This window comes from Maylandia zebra, linkage group LG18, assembly GCF_041146795.1.
Source record: "Maylandia zebra isolate NMK-2024a linkage group LG18, Mzebra_GT3a, whole genome shotgun sequence".
Taxonomy (NCBI): domain Eukaryota; kingdom Metazoa; phylum Chordata; class Actinopteri; order Cichliformes; family Cichlidae; genus Maylandia; species Maylandia zebra.
In genome coordinates this window covers 5,692,124-5,709,962 of record NC_135184.1, presented here as the reverse complement: position 1 = coordinate 5,709,962, position 17,839 = coordinate 5,692,124, and the positions used below count along the sequence as shown (strand labels likewise).

Here is a 17,839-nt window from a genome sequence, read left to right as displayed (position 1 = left end):
TGGGAGGAGTCTTATCTCCAATTGAACATATCTAAAACAAAAGATATGGTTATTGATTTTAGGAAACAACTAAATGGGCACAGAGTCACTTTAATTAAAGGTCAGAAAATAGAGCAAGTGCAATCATATAAATATCTTGGGACCATAATCAATGAAAAACTGAACTTTTATTGCAAATCGGTCTGTAAAAAGGGTCACCAGTGCCTTTACTGCCTCAGGAAACTTGCTCATTTCCACATTAAGCGAAAGATTTTAACTTTGTTTTCTTGTTCTTTTATTGAGTCTGTTTTATCTTTTTGTTTGGTGCCATGGTTCAGTCAGACCTCTGTCACAGGGAAAAATTGACTGAATTAGTTAGTGAGATGGTCCAGTCGTCTGATAGATGAGTCACAGGCCTGTTTAGACTCCCTGTACTCTAAACAGGTACCACAGATGGCTTAATCAATCCTTAAAAATGGTTGCCATCCTCTACGGGGTGGATTTAGCTTCTTTCTTCAGGACGGAGGTTTCTAGTTCCAAGATGCAGGACAAAGCATTATAAAAACAGCTTTGTCCCTGCTGCTGTCACTGAACTCAAGAAGAATTGTTTTTGATTTGATTCACTTTGTTTAATTACTAAATATGTGTTTTGTCAGGTTTCATTAGGTGTGTGTGTTTGTGAAGGGAGGCCAAATGCTATCATTGTTCTGTAAAGCAAATTTACCTGTGGGTATAAATAAAGTAACCTTAACTTAAAGCTTATAGGAGGTTGTGAGGTCACTGCCTCCACCTGATTATGTAATTAACCAGCAGACTGGTACGTTTATATATAATATACTATAAGTTATATCATTATAATTATGTGTACATCATATTTCTTATGTACATTTTAGACCTGGGAGCAGAAATGCTGATGAACTGGTTTTTATTGAGGAACAGGCAGAGCGTCCTCTCTTCCTGGCTCCATGTCTATAATTATGTCACACACTGATTCGCTCTCACAAAATCACCAAAACACGGCACAAATCCCACCAATGGTTCAATTCCTTATAAATCATTGAATCAGGTACTGAAGCAGTGACGTGCTGAATGAAGCTTCAGACGTCATTGATCACGTGACTCTGTTCAGTCAAACCAAGCCTCAGCACAGCGTTTCTGAAGCAGTGTGTTGATTTTTTGACACACGTGCCGGAGCTTCAGCTTCAAACGGGCCGTCACCATCAGAGTTGCTGGAACCATGTCCCACTACTGGCTACTCTGTTTTATTCTGTGTTAAGTTTTTGAATGTGAATTTTCTGTGTTAAGAATAACAAAGAAAATGTAATGAAGTGATTTTAAAGTTTAAACTTTGTGTTAAATCTTGTGAGTCAGAGAGAGAGAGAGAGATGAGGTGTGGGTGCACATCAGATGATCAAATGTCAACAACCTGATTGGCCCAAGTATGAAGATGTGGCGTCCAGTGAGGGAAGGGGGGAGAAAGGGTGAGCAGGTATAAAAGTGAGGTGAAGAAGAGATTCGGGGTTCTTCCCTTTTGTCCTCTGTGAGATGAGCAGTTCAGAAGTTTGGATCTAAGAGGTTCACAGTTAAAATTCCAGCAGAGACGCTAAAAGGAGAACCACAGTCCAACCTGTGAATGTTTTTAACCCTTTGTGAAACAACAAAGGCATAAATATGATCATATCAATATCATCTACTGGGTCAGACTCATAGGATCAGGGATTAGAACTCCTTTTATCAGAGAGATGAAATCTACTTCCTGTACAGGGTTTTTTTGTGGGCCTACCGATCGACAGAAACTAGAGTCAATAAAAAAACTGGACATTGGTTCAATGTGTGTGTGGCACAGGGAAACAAGGACTGAGCGCTGTGTAGTCCCACATAAAGTCAGACACCTGCTCACCCTAGGTGGACCATGGCATGGTCTATATGGAGGATACAGACACTGCTGAAAACATGACTCTGTCTGGTTTAGATGATCAAATGTCTTTACTTTAGGAGGCTGTGGCTCAGAGTACATTCACATAATGCCTTTGAATAAATGTAAAAAGCTTGTTTTGCTCCTGCTTTGATTTCTTTGTCCAGGTAGAAATTCTGCTTTTTGCCTCTAAAATCTGAAACAGTTTGAAACAAAGTTTGGCGCTCTAATCCTCTCTGTGTTTGTCCTTTGGTCAGATGGTGATATTGAATGAAATATTCCAGTATTCAGTAGCTCAGCAGCTTTGTAACATGTGGTTTTGCACACTGTTCAAACCTCAGATGTTTGTGTAAACAAGTGTGGAGGACACAAACTCACGGGGGGAGGAACGACATTTACTGTTGATGTGTCTGACATTTAGTCTCCATGAGTTCTCATAAGACTGAAGAACTCTGTGATCTCTAACATGCAGCTGTATGTTTTGAAATCATGTGTCTCATTCTCTGGACTTTACTAGACAACGAGTGAAGAACATGTAACGAATATCATCTTTAAAGTGATGAATAATAACTCTGCCTCTGTGTCTTCATAAAAAGATCGTACTTCTGAAAGGTCAGAGGGCAGCATCCACTCTGGGTTTACACAGTTTTGCAGCTTTAGCTCTTCTGAAGTTCAGCACCTGCTTTTTCAACCAATCAGAAGCCAGTATTGTAGAGAGTTCATATTTCTTTTCATGCAATTGAATAATTTTGAATGTTTAGGTGAATATTTATATTTAGAGTATTTTCTCGATCAGTGTCTTCAGTCCTGACCCTGAGTGCGTACGTTTAAAAATAAAGTGATATAACTTCTTTTACATTACTGTGAACTTCTTGTACAGTTTGACAGCTGATTGTTGTCGTGTTTGTCGTCATATGAAGATCGTTTCCTAAAGAGGACTGAACAGTCATTTAGCCTCTGGCTCCATCCATGAATCTGATGTTTGCTGTATAATCTGTGCTGTTAATAGTGTAATGGAACATATAATTTGTTCATATAATTTCATATGTAATTATGATGATCTTTACCCATTAAGATTTTAAATGAACGATAAACAAAGGCCAAGAAAACTGAGTTAAACTCCTGAGTCTACTATATATTTGCACCATGAAGAAATGAATTGTTAAAGTTTAACTGGGTCAGACTTGTTACTGCATGCTGTAACCAAACATACCACACCCTGCATCATGTGATTGGCTCTTGGTCGGACTGTAAGAATATTTCTTTAGTGCCTCCCTTCACAGATGTGTCTGTATCAGGATGGGTCTAAACAACATGGTGTAAATGCAGTTGCTGGTGAGCCTCATTTCCTGTAGGAGGTGAACAAGAGCAGAGATCTGTTTCCCTTCAGAGCACAGAGGTTGTTTCTGTTCAGAGGAAGTGAAACTGTCTGAAAGTCACTGAGAGACGGTGAAACGGCACAGCACATGAATCAAATGGATCAAACAAAATTCTGCTGTTCGGTCTGTTTGGATCTACTGAAGGATCCGGTGACTATTCCCTGTGGACACAGCTACTGCATGAACTGTATTAAAAGCTTCTGGGATGAAGAGGAAAAGAAGAAAATCTACAGCTGCCCTCAGTGCAGACAGACTTTCACAGCGAGGCCTGTCCTGGTGAAAAACACCATGTTAGCAGATTTAGTGGAGGAGCTGAAGAAGACTGGACTCCAAGCTGCTCCTGCTGATCACTGCTATGCTGGACATGAAGATGTGGCCTGTGATGTCTGCACTGGAAGAAAAATGAAAGCCTTCAAGTCCTGTTTGGTGTGTTTGGTCTCTTACTGTGAGAAACACCTTCAGCCTCATTTTATATCCTCCGCATTTGAAACACACAAGCTGGTGGAGCCCTCCAAGAAGCTCCAGGAGAACATCTGCTCTCGTCATGATGAGGTGATGAAGATGTTCTGCCGTACTGATCAGCAGAGTATCTGTTATCTCTGCTCTGTGGATGAACATAAAGGCCACGACACAGTCTCAGCTGCAGCAGAAAGGACTGAGAGGCAGAGAGAGCTGGAGGTGAGTCGACAAAACATCCAGCAGAGAATCCAGGACAGAGAGAAAGATGTGAAGCTGCTTCAACAGGAGGTGGAGGCCATCAATCAGTCTGCTGATCAAACAGTGGAGCACAGTGAGAAGATCTTCACTGAGCTGATCCATCTCATCCAGAAAAGAAGCTCTGATGTGAAGCAGCAGATCAGATCCCAGCAGGAAACTGAAGTGAGTCGAGTCAAAGAGCTTCAGGAGAAGCTGGAGCAGGAGATCACTGAGCTGAAGAGGAAAGATGCTGAGCTGAAGCAGCTCTCACACACAGAGGATCACATCCAGTTTCTACACAACTACCCCTCACTGTCAGCACTCAGTGAGTCTACAGACTCATCCAGCATCAATATCCGTCCTCTGAGCTACTTTGAGGATGTGACAGCAGCTGTGTCAGAGGTCAGAGATAAACTACAGGACATTCTGAGAGAGCAATGGACAAACATCTCACTGACAGTCACTGAAGTGGATGTTTTACTGTCAGATCCACCAGAGCCAAAGACCAGAGCTGGATTCTTAAAATATTCACGTGAAATCACACTGGATCCAAACACAGCACACAAACAGCTGTTATTATCAGAGGGGAACAGAAAAGTAACAGTAGTGTATCAACAACAGTCTTATTCTGATCATCCAGACAGATTCACTGGATGGCAGCAGGTCCTGAGTAGAGAGAGTCTGACTGGACGTTGTTACTGGGAGGTGGAGTGGAGTGGAGAACAAGTTTATGTGGCAGTCACATACAAGAATATCAGCAGAAAAGGAGAGGGTAATGAGTGTGTTTTTGGACGTAATGACAAATCTTGGTCATTAGATTATTACAACAACAGTTATACATTTTTGTACAACAACATCCAAACTCCTGTCTCAGGTCCTCAGTCCTCCAGAGTAGGAGTGTACCTGGATCACAGAGCAGGTATTTTGTCCTTCTACAGCGTCTCTGAAACCATGACTCTCCTCCACAGAGTCCAGACCACATTCACTCAGCCGCTCTATGCTGGACTGTTGGTTTACTATAATTATGGAGCCACTGCTGAGTTGATTAAAGTGAAATAGACTGAAGTCTTTCATATTGTGGGTTTAAATCTGTATTTTAGTTTCATTTTATTTTCTCTCCATCATTTCTGCACAGAGATCAGCTGTCAGTCAAACATTATGGGTGGTACCTCCACATCTTCTAGTTGTTCTCTTGATGTTTCTGAGTTTTTAAAGGAGATCTTTCCTGTGACTGTTTATGGAGGCTATCACTGCTCATCATCATTTTGATTTACTAAAATATTTCTCCACATGAAAATGTAAACTTCTCTATCCTCTAAATGTTTCTGGAATACTTGTCTTGAACAATGTCGACATTTCTCTTTATGAGTATGGCAGACCATGTGTGTGTGTTTGTGTTTGTTTTGGTCAAAATCATCAAACAAATGAGGAAAAACTGTGATTTTAATGAATGAATTCATATATTGTGTTGATGTTTTATTGTGTGAATAAACTGGAAGGTTTGACTATAAATCAAACTTTGAACAAAGTCTTTTCTTCTGTCTTCATTCCAGGATCTCACTCAAATCTGATGCAGAAAATATGAAACTAATCTGAGAGAATAACTGAAGCAGTTTTCCTCCTGAAGCATCACAAAGTTCAGAGTTCATGTTTAGAGCAGAAGATTCAGCAGTCGCTCTGTGACCTTTCAACTTTCTTCACTAAAACAGCTTCATTACAGAGAAACAAGTCACATTTTCTTCATGTTCTTAAGTCCTTTCAAATGTTTTTAATGGTCCTTGAATGCAGCATCAGTGTTACAGGTTGTGACTCCTGTGAACAAACTGACACAGTGTGATATTACACATATTTAAATCTGTCTTTACTGATGATGTTCAAGCTGCTGAAGGCTCAGTGAAGTTTTGTCTTCCTGCAGGTTAACAAGTGAAAGAATGACAGATGCACAGTGAGATTTAAAGCACGCAGCATGAATGGTGATTGGCCTGGAGAAGACCGGGAGAATGTGATTGGACCAGGCCAGTGATGACACAAACAGCTTGACAGTGGAAGTGATAAAGCTTAGATTCAGCCGGCAGCACCTGGACAGATGTGAGACCATAGATATTTCTTATTGAACTCACACAGAAGCTTTATTTCAGAGCCTGAACTTTTTTACTCTTAGTTGAGTAACACGAGTATCTGTACTTCTATTTAAATACAGAACGTCTGCACTTTTGCCACCTCTGCTTTTTGGCAGCTCCAGGAATGAGACCAGAAAAACAAACATTGACAAAAAGTGTAGTGGATTTATGAACTTTACATTTAACAGATCTCACAAAGACGCTCAACACAACAGTCAGCTGTTACTGTCGGGTATGGAGGATTGAAGACAGCAGGTGACGTTGTAGCAGAAGAGAAGATTCACACTGATGGGCTTCATCCCATTGTTGTGTAATTTTTTTTCAATGTTATTCTCTGCAACGCTGCCGATCTCCGACTGTATTCCCATGTGATGTCTTTGTTGTGTGTGTAAGTCGGGGGGGGGGGGGGGTCCTATTCCTCTGTGGGGCAACCTGCATATGGCCAATAAAGCATTCATTCATTCATTCATTCATTCATTCATTCATTCATTTAAATAAGGAGAGATCGTCAGAAAGAATGAAGATGATTTATTGATGAACAGAATGTACAAAGGTGTTTGGTGGTCTGTCTCTCTGCAGAACGGAGCTCCAGCTGTGAAACAGATTAGAGCAGGACCCCCCAGAGCCTAGATGCTGGTGATGGAGATGAAGGTGACTTGAATGAAGCTTGAGTGATGAGAGGTGGAACTGGGCAGGAGGTGCTTTGCACAAAGGCGTCTATGAAGGGATTCACACTGATGGGCTTCATCCATCAGTGTGAATCTTCTGTTGCCTCTACTGTTGTTAACAGAAAATGCAAATCAAAATTACTATTCTGTTAAATATTGGAAATGTTACCAACTCTGTAGAGAATAATGGTGAGATGCAGTTGCACATCGTCATCATGAGAACCGATTCCTGAACCGCTCGTCCTGCATCATCTTCAATTATCAAGCTCTGTCAGCATGATCTCCATGATTCCTGGGATGTATTCCTCATAGACCACCCTCAGGTGTTTCTGCAGTGTGTTTAGCTTCTGACTCAATATACACCACAGACCTGAATCAGACCCTTTAGGTTACACACAACAGAGCAGGTCAGTCAGGAATCTTTCTAATTACTTTTTAAATGGCAGCACTGCCACAGAGAAGCTTTTAAAAACCTGAAGAATGCTGCTGAAACTAGAGGGTTTATATATCAATAACATTAATTAAGATTATGGCTCCTTACAGCCATCACATCAAAAGACTTATTTTTGGAGACAATGCCAACCATACCTTAAATTATCTTTAATGATTCTTAATGATATAAATACAGATATCAGCGTCACAGTAAAAAGCTTCATTTGAACATGAATTTAGTTGTGATGACGAGCTGAGACAAAAAGGTAATCACTTATTCCACTTCCCCACCCAAAGTGGAACCTGCTCCCATCTGGTTCCCCCTCTCCACCTGCTCTAAAACAGAATAAATGTAAAGCACCCGAATCAGCACATGAAACCTAGAATTGACTTAATGATGCTCACAGAAAAATATGTTTACCTCACAGATGTCTGTGCAGGTTCTCAGTCATCCAGCTCATGGTAGTCTAAGGAGCAGCTTAGGTTTACCTCACATGTGAGATCATGTGCCTTGGAGAGCATTATGGAAAGTTTCAGGTCCATGAGGTGAGCATATTCTGGATGTGCAGAGATCACCTTATGCAAGTAGGACACAAACCTGCATGTGACTGCTGCCTGATGTTACCTCGTCCATAAGTATTAAAGGATGGACATAAACTTCCTGTCAGAAATGACTGAAGGTCCTATTGGAAGTTTTCATCAATAAGTACAGTATATGTATAGCAGTGGAACAGAAGCTGCTGTGGTCTTCTTGTCCTCATGTGCCAAGCTACCATTTTATCTTTCTCTCCACCTTTTGCTCTTTATTTCTTTCCTCTGTGTGTGTGTGTGTGTGTGTGTGTGTGTGTGTGTGTGTGTGTGTGTGTGTGTGTGTGTGTGTGTGTGTGTGTGTGTGCGTGTGTGTGTGTGTGTGTGTGTGTGTAGAGGTGGAGCCTCCTCCTGTATGGGCTCAAATTGTGGTCATAAATATTTTGTACTTGTAAATCAGAATGCATATATTTTTGCATTTGTAGATAAGAATTTGTGTGTATGTAAAAAAGATTTGTGTGTAAAAATATTTACACAAGTTACAAATTATTTTTGTTAAGCTCTGGTTACAGATACAAAGCAGAAAAACACGAGTGAAACTGCACTCAAGTTTCAACTTACAAGTACGAATTTTGACCCGATTTTTCTTCCTTTCAGCTGATTGGTCAATGTCATGTCAATCACAAATTTAAATATCCAATCAGAGAACAGATGGGTGTGGCTGTCAGAGGGACGCTTTACTGAGCTGCAGGTCCTTGAAGGGTAATACAGTGAGAAAATAAAACAGGCGGGAATTTCAGCTCTGATCTTTTTTCTACTTTCAACAGAAAATGTTATTTTCAGTATTAAGTGACGTCATCCTCACTATAATCTGTTACTCACTGTGTCACCATGAAGAATATATTTATACTGTAAAAAAGAAAAGCTAGAAAAACACTTTCATTAATTACACGTGATCTGTTTCTTCTTTTCACGACAGAGTTTTTTCCTGTTTTTTTCTCACTGATGCTTCTTTGTGAATAACTCAAAAACAACTGAAGTAATGCAGGTTCATTATAACCAAAACTCCAGACTGACAGCAAAACATGTTAGAAAATGGAAAATCCACAGCAGTGGAAGGTTCAGGAAGGTTTCTTCATGCTTCACAGGCTGCTCAGCAGAGGATGATTTAAAGATGTGTGTGAAATGGAGAGTTACGATTGGTCAGAAAATGTGATGAATGTTAACTTTTTATAAAGAAAGACAACACATTTAGTCTTTTCATTTCAATATATAAATATTAAGTTGATTAAAAATCAAAGCTAACACTATGCCAGCTTCTAGCTTTGCTTGACAGGTGTAGAAAAAACCTGATGACAGACACGAACTCCCAGAAAACTGAAAAGTCAACCAAACACATCCAAACTTTGAGGCCAAAAGCAGCCGTAAACCTGTGTGGCTATTATAGTAAACACTGCAGTCTTTTCTCTGTATGTGTTACTTTATAAATCGATTTATTGTGAGCAACACGAATGTTAACAGATGGAGATGTTTGCTGAAGCACACTGATCACTACATTCACAGATTGCTGTCTTTAACAGTCTCATCATTTTTCTTTCCTTCGTTCTGTGAGAATTTCTCCAAAATAACGTGTTGATCGCAGTTATTGACTGTCTGATATAATAAGTAGCTTTGTTTTAATTGTGCACGGCTCGTCTGTGTCACTGTTTCACAGAACAGCATCATCAAGATGTGGCGATAACCAAATTGTCCAGCAGGTGTCGCTGTGGAGATGGTGTCAGATTGTTTTGAAGCCTGGCTTTGCCCATCACTACTCTTTAGCCTTTGGGCATATTTATTTAACATAAATAGCAGAGTCCATCTTCATCAACATACAGCACCCCACCATCATGGTGAGAGCCCGTAACAAACATAGTAATGATGTCACAACAAGTTGTACCGTAAAGTCTCAACCAAAGTTCCCCCTGTGACATTAAGAGTAAGGGCTTCAACACGTGTAATAATTTCACTTAACAAAAACTGAAGCTTTCAAGTCCTGTTATGATGAGGTGATGAAGATGTTCTGCTGTACTGATCAGCAGAGTATCTGTTATCTCTGCTCTGTGGATGAACATAAAGGCCACGACTGACGTTTACATGAAACTGTAAACTTCTGTGAGCTCGAAATGATGAAATGAAAAAGATTTTTTAGAAGATTTCTTACACACTTACAAAAACGTTAGTAATTTAAATGGACTGTTTGTTTGGTTTTGATGATGTCATCTTTTAAATTCTTAAATTGGAGTTTCCATTATGAATAAGTTACTTGGTAATTAGTCTGATTTATTGGAGACAGTTGTTCCCATGTCTTATTCCAAAAGTGTCAGAAGGAAGTAAGATTATAAAATATTGTGATATTAAGTACAAAGTTTATTCATTATAACTCCATATATTTTGATAGTAAGCTTGAAAACATGGAGTAGCCAGCAGTCTAAAACTTTAGAGCAGTAGTGTGTGTATTTTATACAGTCAGATTTTCTTTTTTAGAGAGCAAATTGAACTCCCGCCAGTAATTAGAGAGAACGTACTGGCCTCACATTTCAACCTGCTATCTTGCTGCTTTTTGAACCATAACATCTGCCCATAGCTGTTTCTGATTGAGAAAGACTATTTAAGATGGACTTTAAGAATTTGAACCTTCTCTTTAATGAATGCTCTATCCCAGTTTAATGTCATACTTTTTTTTTTACTTTCAGAGAAAGTGTGTACCATGAAAATAGACTGAATTAATGGTGTTAAGAAGAAGGCTAACCAAAAGCAAAACTAACCAGTGTCATAAACATGCTATGCATGCTCATTCTGTTTACATCTACACATTCCTGTCTAACCTGTCAGACAAAATAAAAACACCTGTGTAATTGCTCCACAGCGAAAGTATGCTCTTGCAGTGACTTCAGTCTCTGTCTAACAGAAACTCGAGAGAAAGAAAGCGACTGAGACACCTGATAAGCAGGATTATTGGTATGTGCTTTTCTATTGCTACATAACAAGGAACTAAACAGTCAGTTTCCTCGGCTAAAACTATACAGACAAATCAAATAGACATATAAATGAAAGGCAACTTCAGATCACTTAGATCATGTTTAGGATTACCTGTTCATTTATTGTATTATTATATTATTGTACGATCTACTGTACAATATAAAGCATCTTGAGGCGACTGTTGTTGTGATTTGGCGCTATATAAATAAAATTGAATTGAGTTGAATTTAAAACTGAAATGGCAGCTGGGTGTTTGTAATCAATGGGATGACAGTCAAGTGTTTCATAAATCTCTGTTCATAGTGGAGAGATCGATGAACACATATTACAGGAATGGAACCATAGCATGAATTCTTAAAAAAATAAGGTATTGATCATCATTATTTTGAGAAAGTAAAAAAAAAAACTTCTTTGTAAGAGAAACTCTACCAAGAGAAGGAAACTGAGACACACGATAATCAGGGTCATCTGCATGTGCATCGCTGCATAACAAGGAACTAAACAGTCAGATTCCTTTAGTCCTAAAACTATACAGATGGGTCAAATAGACATACAAATGAAAGACAACTCTAGGTAAGTCGTTCAGAGTGATTAACACCACAGAAAAAATAATTATACACTTCAAGTGTTTCCATTTTGACTAGTAACATACGGTAGCGCCTGGGTGGAGCGCGATTTTTAAACTCATGCACAGGTTTATGATGAGAAAACACTGAATTTACTTCTTTATGATACTATATCTAAAACAACTACAAACGGTAACGGTCAGAAAACTGCTTGCTTGCTTACCCTTTCATCAACACATTGTTGTGGAAGTTTTCCATTTAAATAAAGCCTGCAGACGAGAGGTGAGCGGTAGCTAACATTCTTTAATCCAAACACACAAAGAACAGACAACCAGGCTTGATGGAGAGCCTACATGACCACGGGGCAGGGTCAGCAGAGTCTCGCTGAGCCTAGCATGGCTCTTAGTTAAATACCTTCTCCAGGAACAAAAGGCAGTACACAGCTGTTTCGCACCTTAAGGTTCACACTCCCTTGCTACTTCCCAGAGTCCTAGAAGAGACAAAAGGCTCTTCCTGTGGAGTTCCTGTTTCCCCCAACATCCTTACTACACCCCCTCTTAACGTATGAGTGTCAGACATGTTAAAATCCAGTGGCACCAAGGCATCATACAATAATGTGATTAATACATAAGTGAAAGAAATTCCTATACAATCCCACCCTTTGATTCTTAAATCAAGAATCACATTAAAACCAGAATTTCTTTCCTGACATTCTGTATATCACATCAACATTATTGTACACGTAGCATAACAATAGCACAGTGAAGCTGGAAGATGAACGCCAACTTTTTTTCCACTCGATAAAAGTTAACGTGACGGATTCTGGTGGTCAGGGACAAATGCAATCGCATAGCAGGATGCTATACACGGGCCAAACTTCAGTCAGGAGAACAACTGAGATTATTCATCTACAATACAAGGTTAGTTATTAATATACTGCAACAACATGGGAATAGAGCAGCTGCGAGAGAATTCAACATTAATGAATCAATGTTACAGAAGTGGAGGAAGCGCAGTTTTTGGCTTTCCCCATATTTCAAAAGTGCTTCATCTCTTTGCTATGACTGTCGGCATAATTTGCAGATGATAACGGTTTATAATGGTTTATCAGCGGCTACCGCTGCGATGCTTTCGACCAAAACAGGCGTAGCTTAATGACATCATCAACATGCGCTATCGCGATAGAGCGGTATAGTCTAATTTCTATCGTTGGCCAAATTTATATCGTTTTTATCGTATATCGTTTATATCGCCGACCCCTGTGGTGGAGGCCAGCAGGTGGATGGGGGAAAGGGGAGGCGGAGGTGGAGAGACCGAAGGCGGCCGCCGGTCCGACTGTCAGGTGAAATGAGCTTCAGGTAAGGCAAGGCAAGTTTATTTGTATAGCACAATTCAACAACAAGGTGATTCAAAGTGCTTTACAGAGACATTAGAAACAAAAACAAATAAAAAGCATGATTTAAAATTGATTAAAACAAGCAAACAAACAAACTATTTAACAAACAAAAAAACAGTATATAAAATCAAAACAGATAAAATCAGAACAATAGATAAAATCAGTAGTTAAATGTAAGTTTTGAAATTTAAGCTTAAAAGTGTGGATTCAAATGCAGCTGAGAATAGGTGAGTCTTCAACCTGGATTTAAAAAAACTGAGTGTTTCAGCTGATCTGAGGCTGATCAATGATCAGCTGATCGGTGTTTCTGCCGCAAGTCCCGTCTCTCTTGGTTGTTTATCTCCCGCTTTGTGCCAGAAAGAGGAAACTAGCGGAGGTCACGTTAAACAGCAGAAGCGCCTTTAAACTTGATAAGCTGTTGTTAGAATTTTTTTAATATTACTTTCTAGTATCAGCTGATGTTTGCTGGAGCCACGGCCGTAAAAGCTGCTGGTCATGATATCTGCTTGTATATCTGGTGAGAGGGAAACATGAAGATGAAACCAGGAGATGTCCTTACTGACTCATCAGAGCTGAACAGGTGATGGAGAAACAGGTTTACCTTTTAGGTGACATGAATGGGTTGAAGGAAAGCTATGAACTGTTTCTGAGAGACAACTTACACCAGGATCCTTTTCTATGTAGCTGACAGCTGGTAACTGTGCAGGGGCAGGTTTGGCAAAGTGTTGCCAGGGGTCCATGTACGGCATTAACAGGGAAAGGGGGGCACAAAGAAATACTTTTCTTTCTTATTCTCATTTAAAATTTCTAGCTTTTAACAAATAATTATCCGAATCTTACAATCAAAGTTTTCATCTGTCAAATTTATAGAAATCCGTTATTGTACATAGTAAGTTTTTTTTCAGGGTCCCAACATAATTTCTTCAGAAGAAAGTACTGTACATGATGCCAGTATTTTCCCACATTTTCTAGATACTGTACTAGTACTTTGTGTAAAATGCCATCAAAAAGTCAGTTAAGTTTTATTCTTTCTCACCTGTCTTTCTGTCTCCTTTCACTTTTAAAAGGTTGCCATGTTAGAAAAAATATTTTGCCCTGCCATGCTGTTTATTGATGTGGCAAATAAATACTTTATGAAAATATCACTAAATCTGTCATTTATTATTTTTAATATTCAGTAATGGTCATGTCTCACCTCTAGTCTTCTCTGTCTTAATTTCAGGTTTCCACCATATGTTGTAGATAGTTCAGGAGGTTAACTCAACCAAGCAGTCTTTGGGTTTCGGCTAAGTACTGTTTAGAATACCAGAATAGGGAGGATGGTGTAGGTTTTCGTCAAGTCTGTCTTCGTACGGACCTGCCGAGTTCTTCATCGTTTTGTACATAACTGTTTTGGTAAATAAATGCAAGGGCGGGAAAAGCTCAGAGCCAGCGAGCGGCACCAGATACGAATAGGATGGCTTACGAAGATGTCAGGGAAAAGGGGGGCGACAGGCAACGCCAGGGACAGCAAAACCAAATGAGAGACAGGCCTTCAATTTCACTAATCTCCCACTCCATTTGCCGCGACGGCGACCTCGCTTCCGCAAAGACGGCACAGGTACACGAAGCAGGTGAGTAGGAACCAACGACAGGAGTGGAGGCGGTATTTTGTGTGCATTTCCCAGTCTACACACCGGCGTATTGGGAGATGAGATAGTCGAAGATCAAGTAAAACGTGGCGATCATAGACCAGCAGGGAGTCTACATCATAGCAGAATAAAAACATTAAAACAGAAATTTGGAGAAACAGACGGCAAGAAATACACATCGGCGCCATCTTCGATCCAGCAATCTGCGATTTTCTGTTGTTCCCATGCATCATTCTGTAAGTGTGAGAATGAACTAAGATTAGAAAATGTCAAAATATAAAGTTTGATTTATTTTTATTCATCACAGCATCCTAAACTTTGCTGAACTTTTTGAAATATAAAATGAACTCGCTGAGTGTTGACTGTCATAACTCAAGAAAAGTTAAACTGGGCTGACCCAGTTGAAACTAATTTTAGCAGTTTAAACCAGTTAAACCAGTTTGCCTGGGTCAGACTTGTTACTGCATGCTGTAACCAAACATACCACACCCTGCATCATGTGATTGGCTCTTGGTTGCTCTGTAAGAATATTTCTTTAGTGCCTCCCTTCACAGATGTGTCTGTATCAGGATGGGTCTAAACAACATGGTGTAAATGCAGTTGCTGGTGAGCCTCATTTCCTGTAGGAGGTGAACAAGAGCAGAGATCTGTTTCCCTTCAGAGCACAGAGGTTGTTTCTGTTCAGAGGAAGTCAAACTGTCTGACAGTCACTGAGAGACGGTGAAACGGCACAGCACATGAATCAAATGGATCAAACAAAATTCTGCTGTTCAGTCTGTTTGGATCTACTGAAGGATCCGGTGACTATTCCCTGTGGACACAGCTACTGCATGAACTGTATTAAAAGCTTCTGGGATGAAGAGGAAAAGAAGAAAATCTACAGCTGCCCTCAGTGCAGACAGACTTTCACAGCGAGGCCTGTCCTGGAGAAAAGCACCATGTTAGCAGATTTAGTGGAGGAGCTGAAGAAGACTGGACTCCAAGCTGCTCCTGCTGATCACTGCTATGCTGGACCTGAAGATGTGGCCTGTGATGTCTGCACTGGAAGAAAAATGAAAGCATTCAAGTCCTGTTTAGTCTGTCTGGCATCTTACTGTGAGAAACACCTTCAGAGTCATAATATTGTTGCAGATTCATTCAAGAAACACAAGCTGGTGGAGCCCTCCAAGAAGCTCCAGGAGAACATCTGCTCTCGTCATGATGAGGTGAAGATGATGTTCTGCCGTACTGATCAGCAGAGTATCTGTTATCTCTGCTCTGTGGATGAACATAAAGGCCACGACACAGTCTCAGCTGCAGCAGAAAGGACTGAGAGGCAGGGAGAGCTGGAGGTGAGTCGACAAAACATCCAGCAGAGAATCCAGGACAGAGAGAAAGATGTGAAGCTGCTTCAACAGGAGGTGGAGGCCATCAATCAGTCTGCTGATCAAACAGTGGAGCACAGTGAGAAGATCTTCACTGAGCTGATCCATCTCATCCAGAAAAGAAGCTCTGATGTGAAGCAGCAGATCAGATCCCAGCAGGGAACTGAAGTGAGTCGAGTCAAAGAGCTTCAGGAGAAGCTGGAGCAGGAGATCACTGAGCTGAAGAGGAAAGATGCTGAGCTGAAGCAGCTCTCACACACAGAGGATCACATCCAGTTTCTACACAACTACCCCTCACTGTCAGCACTCAGTGAGTCTACAGACTCATCCAGCATCAATATCCGTCCTCTGAGCTACTTTGAGGATGTGACAGCAGCTGTGTCAGAGGTCAGAGATAAACTACAGGACATTCTGAGAGAGGAATGGAAAAACATCTCACTGACAGTCACTGAAGTGGATGTTTTACTGCCACAACCACAGCCAAAGACCAGAGCTGAATTCTTAAAATATTCACGTGAAATCACACTGGATCCAAACACAGCAAACAAATGGCTGTTATTATCAGAGGGGAACAGAAAAGCAACAGCAATGAAACAACAACAGTCTTATTCTGATCATCCAGACAGATTCACTGGATGGCAGCAGGTCCTGAGTAGAGAGAGTCTGACTGGACGTTGTTACTGGGAGGTGGAGTGGAGAGGGGGAGTTTCTGTTGCAGTCGCATACAAGAATATCAGCAAAGCAGGGAATAGTGATGAATGTACATTTGGACATAATTACAAATCTTGGTCATTATATTGTAACAACAACAGTTTTACATGTTGGTACAACAACATCAAAACTCCTGTCTCAGGTCCTCGTTCCTCCAGAGTAGGAGTGTACCTGGATCACAGAGCAGGTATTTTGTCCTTCTACAGCGTCTCTGAAACCATGACTCTCCTCCACAGAGTCCAGACCACATTCACTCAGCCGCTCTATGCTGGACTTTGGCTTCACTATTATGGAGACACAGCTGAGTTGATTAAGCTCAAATAGACTGAAGTCTTTCATATTGTGGGTTTAAATCTGTATTTTAGTTTCATTTTATTTGCTCTCCATCATTTCTGCACAGAGATCAGCTGTCAGTCAAACATTATGGGTGGTACCTCCACATCTTCTAGTTGTTCTCTTGATGTTTCTGAGTTTTTAAAGGAGATCTTTCCTGTGACTGTTTATGGAGGCTATCACTGCTCATCATCATTTTGATTTACTAAAATATTTCTGCACATGAAAATGTAAACTTCTCTATCCTCTAAATGTTTCTGGAATATTTGTATTGAACAATGTCGACATTTCTCTTTATGAGTATGGCAGACCATGTGTGTGTGTTTGTGTTTGTTTTTGTCAAAATCATCAAACAAATGAGGAAAAACTGTGATTTTAATGAATGAATTCATATATTGTGTTGATGTTTTATTGTGTGAATAAACTGGAAGGTTTGACTATAAATCAAACTTTGAACAAAGTCTTTTCCTCTGTCTTCATTCCAGGATCTCACTCAAATCTGATGCAGAAAATATGAAACTAATCTGAGAGAATAACTGAAGCAGTTTTCCTCCTGAAGCATCACAAAGTTCAGAGTTCATGTTTAGAGCAGAAGATTCAGCAGTCGCTCTGTGACCTTTCAACTTTCTTCACTAAAACAGCCTCATTACAGAGAAACAAGTCACATTTTCTTGATGTTCTTAAGTCCTTTCAAATGTTTTTAATGGTCCTTGAATGCAGCATCAGTGTGGCAGGTTTAAAAGGTCACTTTCTGTTGTGTTCAAAGATTTCCTTCAGATATGGTCTTTAATCAGTAAAGCCAGTGATACAGCAGTGTCATTAGCTGTGTTATTGGCACCAGGCTGTGTTTATGTATGTGTTTAATTTTGTCTGAGGATGTCTTCAGCATGAAATGATCATTTGCTCAGCTGCTGTGTCTCATCTCTTATCAGACATTGGTTGGAACAGAGTTTTGTTGCTGACCATCTGACGAGAGGGTGAAGAAAAGCTTCAGGCTTCATTTGGACACTACGTTGGACAGAAGTCTCCACAAAAATGACTCAGAAACACAAATATTATTAATGAAAGTCCAAATGTCAAAAAGGGGTCATACATGATCC

General features: G+C 40.1%; 2 protein-coding genes across 2 annotated transcripts; both read left to right on the top strand.

Moving 5' to 3' along the window:
* Window positions 1–3,173: 3,173 nt before the first annotated feature.
* LOC143413633 (tripartite motif-containing protein 16-like) lies at window positions 3,174–5,497 on the top strand. Its single transcript, XM_076876932.1, has one exon. The coding sequence runs from the start codon at window positions 3,361–3,363 to the stop codon at window positions 5,026–5,028; it is 1,668 nt and encodes a 555-aa protein (XP_076733047.1). The 5' UTR covers window positions 3,174–3,360; the 3' UTR covers window positions 5,029–5,497.
* Window positions 5,498–14,864: 9,367 nt separating this feature from the next.
* LOC143413678 (tripartite motif-containing protein 16-like) lies at window positions 14,865–17,199 on the top strand. The gene has a single exon (XM_076877016.1). It carries the CDS (start codon window positions 15,069–15,071, stop codon window positions 16,728–16,730), a length of 1,662 nt encoding a protein of 553 aa, XP_076733131.1. The 5' UTR covers window positions 14,865–15,068; the 3' UTR covers window positions 16,731–17,199.
* Window positions 17,200–17,839: the final 640 nt, after the last annotated feature.